The sequence below is a fragment of the Chrysochloris asiatica genome, unplaced genomic scaffold, assembly GCF_000296735.1.
Source record: "Chrysochloris asiatica unplaced genomic scaffold, ChrAsi1.0 scaffold00003, whole genome shotgun sequence".
Lineage (NCBI taxonomy): Eukaryota > Metazoa > Chordata > Mammalia > Afrosoricida > Chrysochloridae > Chrysochloris > Chrysochloris asiatica.
This window is the reverse complement of record NW_006408521.1, coordinates 14,159,491-14,170,065: the sequence shown is the minus strand read 5'-3', so window position 1 is coordinate 14,170,065 and position 10,575 is coordinate 14,159,491. Positions and strand designations below refer to the sequence as shown.

Here is a 10,575-nt window from a genome sequence, read left to right as displayed (position 1 = left end):
TTTTTTTTTTTCTTTCATATAACTCAGCTTCTCAGATTATTTGCTCAGCATACAGCTTCATTGGTTAGGTGGTCTTCATTCAGTATGCTAGAATGTGGTATAACACACAGAGATGGCTTTTAATTACAGCTTTTAAATAGACAAAAATATTTTTAAAGAACTTTGAATGAAGTTTTTTAAGGAAGAATTTTGGATCCCATAAAAGCTAACTGCGGCACAACAGATACCCACTGAATGAAAGAATAAATAAATGAAAAAAACAAATCCCAACAGTGCACAAATTACCTAAGACTCCTCTGGTAGCGTAGTGGTTACGAATCAGGCCAACCTCAAGATCAGCAGTTCTAAACTACCAGCTGCTCCGCGGGAGGAAGATGAGGCGTTCTGCTCCCATAAAGATTTACAGCCTTGGAAACCCTGTGCAGGGTCACTATGAGTCGGAACCGACTCCACGGTACTCAACAAGAACAACAACCTGTGTGTTAACGTCCCAGTATAAATTCTGACGTTAGTGATGCCCCTAAATTATCAGGACCATGATAAATAGTGCTCAGTATGCTGTTAAGGAAGGCAGAGATATATGAAATGCGTTTTCAGGACAGTTTTCTTAGAACTGATCAAAGTAAGATAATTTTTTTGCAGTTATGCATATAAGAATTCACTTATGTGTAATTGGCTTGGTCTCCAGGAATGCTTGATACACAGAACTATACTAAGTAGATTCAGGATCCTTTCCTTTATTCTTGTGATTAACTTGAAATACAAGGTCAGAGGATTAAAGATTGCTTTGTTGTTGTTGTCTGGTGCTACTGAGTCAGTTCCAACTCACAGCGACCCTAAGCACAGCAGAATGAGACAGTGCCTGGTCCTGTGCCAGCCTCACAACTGTAGTCATGCTTGAATCTTACGTTTCATGTTTCAGTTATTAATGGATGTGTGCAGTTGTTTAAAGCCTTGGAAACTCTATATACAGGGTCGCTATGAGTCAGAACCAACTTGACACTTAACAACAACCGCTGTTTTTCCTCATTTTGAGTTGTGCCCTATCGGTAAATACAAGTTCCGAAAGCTTTGCTCCATTCACATCAACATGTTTAGCTCTACTTTGAGGAGGCAGCTCTTCTCCAGTCGTATTTTGAATGCCTCCCAACCTGAGGTTCTCATCTAATAGGATAATGTTCTACTGCTATTCATAGTGTTTTCATCTTCCAGCACTCTATCTGACAATCCATAAGGTTTTCGGAGGCTAAACATTCAGAATTAGTTCTCTTTTTCTTTCTAGTATGTCTTAGTCTGGAAGCTCCACTGAAGGTTGTCCGCCGGGGTGGCTCTGCTGTTATTTAAAATACTGGTGGTATAACTTCCGTCACCACAGTACGACAAAACTCAAAGATTGCTTAGAATTGCGAATTTCACAAATTTCAGCACTACCCTTCCTGCACACCCCAGGTTCAACCCTGAATACAGTGTCTCCCAATTGCCAGGCCCAAGCCCAATTCTACGTTACATGTTGTCAGGACGAGCACTAGCTTGTCTGTTTCCTCCAGTCCCACCTTAATGACTCCAGAAAAAAGGAGAAGGATGGGATTCTTTTTGTATTGTTCCTAATCTTGTAATTTGTTTCACAAGACAAAACTCTATAGGAGACACTAGTCTCTTCTAGCCCAGCGATTTTGGAAGTGATCCCGTAGTGCCTTTTTGGCACAGTACTATTTCTAAGAGACAGGTTTTTAATCTCAGACTATGAAGGAATGGCTTGTGTCTCTGAAGTCTTTTATCTAGCCACATAAAATTGTGTAAGCCAGTCCACCACTATGGCACATGTGTACCATGTTTGATTAAAAATTTGGCAAGTTTAGGCATATTTGCTTGGCATATGCTGTCTTTCAAGCTTAGGTTAGTTAAGTAACAAGTAGATGGGTAACCTGCCAAGTCCTGACAATACTGTCTTAGAGTTTTCACATTTATTATAAGATCTGGATGATTTTTGTTTGACTTATATCTATTTTAAGTGAGGAATTGTTAAACATTTTTTATATTCAACATGTTCAGTAAGTCTTTTAAAACTTCTGAGTAAAGTTGTGATTCAACAAATCACAAGACTGCAAGGAAACCTTTTTTTTTTTAAATTAAGTTATGATTATCTCTGGGCAGTTGTTTCTGGGGTTCACTTCACCTTTATGGCTCCAGGAAGTCTGGAGTCCTTGAGCATTTGAAATTGCATTCTGTATTTGCCTTCATTTGATCAAGATTCTTCTGTGAGGCTTTGATCAGAATCTTCAGGAGCAGTAGTGAGGTATTATCCAGTTCTGGGCTCATGGGCAAAGACGCAGTCCATACAGGCAATTGGCCACACATTCTATATCTTGAAACTACTGCCCTGAGGTAGTCTTGAAACGAAACCAAAAATATCCCCTGAAGTCTTCTTAAAACCAAACAATGATTTAACTCAGCTACTAAAACATGTCTGCCTTAAACATTAAGCTATCATGAGAACTTTCTATTGTTGTTGTTGTTGTCGTCATCATCAGGTGCCGTCAACTCAGTTCCAACCATAGCTACACTGTGCACAACAGAATGCAACACTGCCTGATCCTATGCCATCCTCACAGTTGTTACGCTTAAACCCATCGTTGCTGCCATGGTGTTTCTTCCTCTTTTTAGTGGACTCCATTTTACCTGGAATAATGTTCTCCTTCAGGAACCGGTCCCACCTGATAACATGTCAAAGTATGAGAGATGAAGTTTCGCCATCCTTGCCTTTAAGGAGCATTCTAGCTGTGCGTCTTCCAACACAGACATGTTTGTTCTTTTGGCAGTCCTTGGTATTTTAATATTTCACAACACCCTAAGCTCAAATGCATCACTTCCTCTACCATCTTCCTTATTCATTGTCCAAATTCCACATGCATATGAGGCTATTGAAAATACCATGATTTGGATGAGGCACACTTCAGTCCTCAAACTGATATCTTTGCTCTTGAACATTTTTAAGAGGTCTTGCACAACAGATTTGCATATTGCAATAAGTCATTTGATTTCTTAACTGCTGTTTCCGTGAGTGTTGATTCAAGGAAAATGAAGTATTCAACAAGATCAATCTTTTCTCCATTTATCATGATTTTATTTATTGATCCAGTTGTTATAAATTTTTGTTTTCTTTTTTCTATTCTAATGATTGCCTCTTGGTCTATGTACAGGGTCTTCATGAGCACAATCAAGTGTTCTTGAATACCTATTCTTCCTAATGTTATCTATAGCTTGTCATGATCCACATAGTCAGTAGTAGTACAAATAGTGTATATTTCTGGTATTCTCAGCTTTCTGCCAAGATCCATTTAATGGCAGCAATGATATCTCTAGTTTCACATACTCTTTTGAAGCCAGCTTGAGTTTGGTATGATTTCCTTATCACTTTCACATACCAGCTTCAGAATTAATATTAAAAAAAAAAAAAGAGAAAACAGGGCTCAAAGCTAGAAAGTTTGAAAATGTACCCTCAATGGTATAGAAGGACACTGTACTCGAAAACTCAATTTCCGAAGACTAATAACATTTTATTTTTTTTACTAACAACATACTTTGCTTATACGTACTCTTTTTTTAAACCATTTTAAACAAGAAATTTATTTAAATAGCAAGATGCTTGACTTTAAGGGAAAACTATCTAGGGTTCATTTCTTTTAGAGTTTTTTAGCCCTACTAAAAAACAGATTGCCCTACATGTAACAGCTACATACAAAAAAGTTATAAAATTATCCTTGGTTTTACAATGATAAATGAAAAACATTAAAATTCTCCAATCGAACAATGTATGCAAGGAGTTTTTATGTTGTTTTTTGTTAAAACAGTGAAGGCAAAATAACTTCTTGGAATATAAAGATAAAAGCTGAATGAGCATGCCACTAGTGGAGAAAGGGGGATTGTCACAGAACCAGTATTTTCCCCCATCCCATGAGTTAGAACTGACTTGATGGCACTTAACAAAAACATGGCTGGTAGGGTAGCGGTTACGAATCAGGCTGCTAACTTCAAGGTCAGCAGTTTGAAACTACCAGCTGTTCTGCGGGAAAAAGATGAGGCTTTCTGCTCCTGTAAAGATTTACAGCCTTGGAAACCCTGTGCAGGGTTGCTATGAGTCGGAACCAACTCTACAGTATTAACAACAACAATGTCACCACTTGATGTTGGTCAAAACATACCATTGGCCATTTTAGTAAAAAAGAAAGAAAAACCCAAAACAAACAAAACAAAAAATGCAATATGCTGTGCACATGCACCAATTACGTTATGTACAATAAAGGAATGGGGATGGGGAAATGAAAGAATAGAGAAAACTATATGGTAGTAGTCAGGATGTGGTGGAACCAAATTGTGTTTTTTAATTGCGAATGTATTCTTGGTAGGAACAGAGTTCTGGAGTAAAGTAGCAGGCTCTCTTTTTAGAAGACACTTCCTGTCTGCTGCTGGAACACACCAATTGTATCTTCAGCTTTCATTTCCAACTGTGCAGGTGTATCTGTTTCATTGATTGGCTGCCCGTCATATTGGAAACTGATCTGCCTCATTGACAAACCCTGCCGTTCACAATAGGCTTTCGTTAGTTTACTAAGTGGTGTGTGCCTCTTAATCTTAAACGGCGCCACAGAACCATCCTGCCCCGCCACCTTCAAATTAATATGATCATTGTTCTCAGTCTTGGCTCCTTCCTTGGGTTTCTCGTCGGCCATGGCGAGCGCCGGAGTCTCCTCAGCTGCCACTTCGCAAAAGAAATACCAGGTCTGCACCGAATGAGCACATGAGCTGCACCAGCTCATACCTACTCTTTAAGAGCTTTAATATTTTTTTCCAGTTAAATGTTACTTCTACATGTACCTTTGATAAAAATTACTATAGTAAAAAGAAAATCACGGTTTTAGCAGACTTACTCTTCTGGTTTCCCTGTGTTCGCACATAGCAGGCCTAGTAGATACACTGCATATACCACTGACAGCATCACGGGCACAGTATTAGCTTGAGGATGCTGTGTGAATCACAAGGTCAGTGGTTCACAACCCACTCCTTGGAAACTCTATACAGGGTCGCTGTAAGTCAGAACCAGCTTGACAGCACACAACACACAACATAATAGTACGACAGAAGACTACTTCAGCCATAGTGAGGCATATGTTCTTAAGTACCATTGAGTAGGTTTCTACCTACATAGGGTATCCAAAGCTTTTGAAATCTTCAAGGGAACAGAAAGCTTCATTTTCCTCCCACAAAGTGGCTAGCAGGCTCAAATCACAGGCCTTGTAGTTTGCATTCCAGTGCTTATCAGATGGAGCTGCCACATTCCAGAGTGCAGGATACGGAATTATTAAACGTCTCTTTTAGCCATGTTGTTGTTAATTGCCATCAAGTCAGTTCCAACTCATAGGGACCTATATGTTATTGTTGTTATTACGATCTGTCGAGTCGGTTTTGACTCATAGCGACTCTGTATAGAGTTTCCGAGGAGCAACTGGTAAGCTTGAACTGCCAACCTTGCAGTTCAAATGGCTTTGCAGTCTGGCACATTAACCCACAGCGCCACACCAGGACTCCGCGACCCTGTAGAGGACTTCCAAAATGCAGCTGGTGGGTTCTAGCCATAGTCTTTGTAAACTTCACCAGATGACTTTTTTTTCATGATGGATCTGTGTAAGAGAAAATAGGTGATGAGATGCTGATGGATTGTATGATTCCATTGTGAGTAATTCTCAACATGGTCAATTGTGAAAACTTGGAGCTCTAACGTGAGTATAAAAGGAGCCATCTCAGGAGCAGGAAAGGGGAATCTCACTACCATCAAAAAAGAGCCAAAAGTGGGGCACGTCTTTAGACCCCAAGACTTCTGCACATTGTATGGCTTGTAGCACCAGAGGAGTGGCAAAGAAGTAGCAGCAGCAGACCCAAGAGCTGAATACCAGACAGAATGGGGGGTTTCCAGCCCAGAGAACGGGTAAAACTGACTGCCTTTGGACAGGAGGCTCACTTGTGGACCAGGGTGCTTCCAGGCACTTAACTGGAGGAGCTAGACCTAGTACTTTTGCACTGAGGCTTACAGCATAATGAAGTGCCCTTTGGGCATTTATCAGCTGTTCTAAAAAAGCTCTGTAACATTGCTCAAGCAGTACAAAGGCCAGGTCATGGGCTGACTGCCAGAGAGAGGAGGCCCTCCTGTGGGCACAGCTGATGAGGCTGTCCTGACCAAGAACTGTGTTCTGAGCATTTCTGATCCATCATTGTAGCCTGTTAATTCCCCTAATAAGTTCCATAACTGTGAGTGTGGTGGCTGAGTTCTATGTGGCCATTGCAATGAATTCTTGAACCCGGCTGAGTAGAGAGTGCTATAGGAGGGGTGGTTGGTATCATTTTTACACAGAACAATCTGGAAGGCCCAGGTTTATACAAGGATGCTATAAATTCCTAGGAACTTTTATTATGTTAAAAACTTCAAAATGTGAAACCGTTTCTTGACCTATTCTTCCATCTATGTCCGTACACTTCTGAAGGCAGGATTTCCATCTCTGACCTTTTCCCGAAGAATTCTGTGCTTTTTGATTCACATCTCATCAAAGGGGCAGTTTTGGCATCTCAAGGAACTCAAATCATGTTTCTTTTAAGTATTCTTTGAGTTTTGGGAACAAAAAGAAGTTTGAAAGGGGCAAGATTAGGGCTGTGGGGTAGATTGAGTAAGATTTCCCAATAAAATTTTCTTAGGACAGTCCTTGATACTCTAAAAAAACGAGCAGGTACGTTGTCCTGATAGAAAACAATTCCTTGGTGCAACTTCTCTGACCTTTTTCTCACCAATGCAGTTTTCAATTTAAAGAAAAATTCATCATAATTCCCTGTGATCATCCTGTGTCTCAGGATCCCCAAAAATAGTCACTATAATCTTCTGAGCTGACCTCTTCTTTGAATTTAACTGGCCCAGCAGATGCCCTCAGAAGCCACTGTTTGATCTCTGACTCATATTGGCAAATCCAAGACTTACCCCTGTTTATGCTTCATTCCATATAATAGCCTTCATTAGCTTTGATCTGCGTAAAAGACTGATGGAAAGATCCGCTCTTTGAGCTCTCTGATCTTCATGCAAGATTCTTGGCATCCTGCCAGCAAAGCTTGCTGAGGTCAAGATGCTCCCTTAATATTGAAAATGTGAATCATGTGAGAGTCCCAACTTCACCAATGTTCATTCTACAGTCTTCTGACACACTTTCTTCATTAGCTGAAGAGAAAAAGACAGTGTATTACTGAGAGAACTTGTCTGCATCCAGTCACTGGTTGCAAAAACATGTTTAAACAGGTTTTGTTTGGAGTAAACTTGTGCATGAATGAGATGGAAGCCTAGTAGCAATATTTTTTTAAACTTACTCTCATTATTCAAGCTCACCAGCTGCTCCTTGGAAACCCTATACAGGGTCGCTATGGGTCGGAATCGACTTGACACAGCACTTAACAACAACAACTCTCATTATAGTTCCTTAAGGCATTGTTGTTAAGTACCATTGAGTCAATTCTGACTCATAGCAACCCTGTGTAGGGTTTCCGAGGAGCAGCTGGTGAGTTTGAACTGCACATCTTGTGGTTCGCAGTTCAGTGCTGATCCTATAGTGCCACACCAGGAGCCCCCCTAAGGCATTAGTGAATGTCAGAAAAGAGCTAAACTTCTCTTTAGTCTATTTTGTTTTCTAATTTAGTCATACAGAAAAGGGGTCATGCATTTGTAGCAGAATTTCCTTTATAAACGGTTAGGATTTATCACTTATATTTTAAAACCTGAGTAACTTGTAAGATTAACTTAGTTCCAACTCAGGGATCCTATGTTAGGATTTCCAAGAGCAACTGTTGGGTTTGAACTGCCGACTTTGCAGTTTTATCCTACAGCACAATGTACAGGGCTCTACATGTACATTTTAAAGGATAAAATGAGAGATTTTTAAATAACATTATTGAGATGTAATTCACTTGTTATCCAGTTCACCTCTTGAATAATATGTACAACAGTTTTAATATATTCTGGACGTTTTATATAAAACCCTATATAGGGTTTCTGAGGAGCAGCTGGTGGGTTTGATAAGCCTACCTTGTGGTTCGCAGTCCAGTGTTGATCCTACAGTGCCACACCAATGATTGTATAATTACATTTATACAAAATGTCCAGAGTAGGCAATCTATAGAGACAGAAAGTAGCTCGGAAGGGTGATGGGTGTAGAGGAAAAGGGAATGGTCTTTTGGGGGTGGGGAGAGAGATGATAAGAATAGTTCTAAAATTGATTGTGATGACGGTTGTACACTTCTGTGAATACAAAAGAATCATCTGGGAATCTTGTTAAAATGTAGATTCTAATTCACTGTTTCTGGGCTGGGAATGCAAATTCTCAGCAGAGGGTCAAACTGGAATGAAGTGATTTAAAGCCCTGGGTAGGACCCGACATTCCGCTCTTGTAAGGATTATAATGTCGTGAACCCTATGGAGCAGTTCTACTGTGTTCAGTAGTCACTCTGAGTTGAACTCAACACAGTGGCACACAACAGCAATGGCTAACTGGAGTCCCTGGGTGGTGCAAACTGTTAGCTTGGTCAGTTGATAACCAAAAGGTTGGAGGTCCAAGACCACCTAGAGGTATTTTGGGAAGAAGTCCGGGGGATCTACTTCTGAAAAACCAGTCATTGACAATCCTGTAAGGTACAGAAAGTCACCGTGAGTTGATGGCAACTAGCTAATGGCTGAGTGTGAGCATCTTCTCATGTGTGAATTGTAATTAGAACTCTTAAATCCTTACAACATGATTTTAAACTTTTTATAAATGTGAGTCTTGCTTCCATCTTAATTATAATTTTCTTGAATGTCCAAAAAAATTTCAGGCTTTGTTGCAGATAGCTGCCAATAGTAAACATTAAGGGATTGTTTCTGATTTTAGGACACTGTGGATTTCACTGATAGCAGAGTTTTCATGCCTTCTCTCCAGATTATTCTTCTTCATTAATGATCAGTCCTTGAGGTCTAGAATGTAAGTGACAACAGGGCAGGTTCAGTTACAGATGCTAAAACTCACAGGGCCTCACACTGTCTAGGAACAAAATAAAGACCCGATGATCTGAAGAACTAGATGGTGCATGGATGCCACTGGTAACCACTCTGAAAAGGATCTCAATGGATAGAATGGAAGAAATATATGGAATAAAACTCAAGCTAGTAAGAAAAGACCAGTCTTACTGACTTGATAGAGACTGCTGGAACCCGCAAGACTATGGCCCTTAGGAACCCTTTGAGCCACCCCATGGGGTATAGCATCATAGGGCAACACTTGACCTCAAGGTTGGTTTGACCCACGAGGTCAGCAGTTCAAATTCACTAGCTGCTCCTCAGAAACCCTATACAATGTTGCTATGAGTCAGAACTTACTCAATGGCACCATAACAACAGTGGCTCAGACAATAGTACTATAAACTATATATAGGTGAGCAATATAGCTTATAGGTGAGTGATACAGCTTATAGGTGAGCGATAGCACCAACAAGCCTCACACTCTCTAAAACGTCCATACATATGAGATCACGGGGCAGCATTTGCCCAGGGAGACCTGGAGTGGTGCTGTGGGTTAATGCGCTAGACTGTTTGAGCCACAAGGTCAGCAGTTCAAGCTCACCAGTCTCTCCTTGGAAACCCTATACAGGGTTACTATGAGTCGGAACCGACGCGATGACACTTAACGACAACAACAACAAAGCTAAGAAGGCAGGAAGGGTTAGGATTGAACAAAGGGAAACAGTAAACAGAGAAGTGTGCTGTGCATTAAGGGGATGGTAGTCAGTGTCGTGAATCAAAATGAAATTGTAATCAAAACTCATGTTATTGAGAGGAACACCAATTTACTATATAAAGGTTCACCCAAATCACAATAAAAAGTGTTTCTTTTTCAAAAAAATATGTCAATACTTTCTAGGTGTATAAAAAACCAAACCCTAATGAATTTGTGACTAAATAAATAGCAGTTGGCCTCCGATTATTTGAGGATGCTTAGCATCTAGCTTGTATTTCAGTATGCCATGCAAATGGCTGACATGTCTGTCCTCAGCTCCCACCCAGCTTGACTTTAAAGATTTGCCAGAGTTTCATAGTCAAGGTTTATATAAATGAACAAAGGCCATTTCTAGTAGACTTGCCTTCCTACCGGTGACGCCTAGTAATACAGTTCCCCTTGAAGCCTCTCTAATTAACCACTCTCTGGTGTTAAATTGTTAGTAGCATCCCTGGAGTAAGTAAGCAAGCATGCTTGGTGGCTTGTCAAGACAGAGAGCTAAACCTCTTGATGATTTCAACTGGGAATTTTTTTTAAGCAGGTAATGAGATTACTATCTTGAGCTTCAGTGTAGAGCATTATAGCAGTAATCATTCATCTGTCTTTCGTACTGTGGAGGCTTGTGAGTTGTTGTGATTCTGAGGGCTATGCCACAGGTATTTTAAATAACCAGCAGGGTCACCCATGGTGGACAGGTTTCAGATGAGCTTCCAGACAAAGACAGACTAGGAGGAAAGAGTGA

General features: G+C 40.3%; 2 protein-coding genes across 2 annotated transcripts in view; one reads left to right on the top strand and one right to left on the bottom strand.

Annotated features, from left to right (window-relative positions):
• PANK1 (pantothenate kinase 1) overlaps positions 1–10,575 on the top strand; it is a 74,298-nt gene that overhangs the window by 15,167 nt on the left and 48,556 nt on the right. The window lies entirely within an intron of this gene.
• Positions 4,443–4,730, bottom strand: LOC102838252 (small ubiquitin-related modifier 2-like). Its single transcript, XM_006831129.1, has 2 exons — positions 4,577–4,730; positions 4,443–4,519 (listed from the first exon to the last, which is right to left on the bottom strand). The coding sequence occupies exons 1-2, from the start codon at positions 4,728–4,730 to the stop codon at positions 4,443–4,445; spliced, it is 231 nt and encodes a 76-aa protein (XP_006831192.1).

Bases quoted from the DNA above. Each gene is read 5' to 3' on its own strand.
- LOC102838252 (XM_006831129.1), bottom strand. From the start codon at position 4,730: ATGGCCGACGAGAAACCCAAGGAAGGAGCCAAGACTGAGAACAATGAT. The intron at 4,520-4,576 runs GTTTGTCAATGA...TCAATGAAACAG, and splicing joins AGCCTATTGTGAACGGCAGG to ATACACCTGCACAGTTGGAA.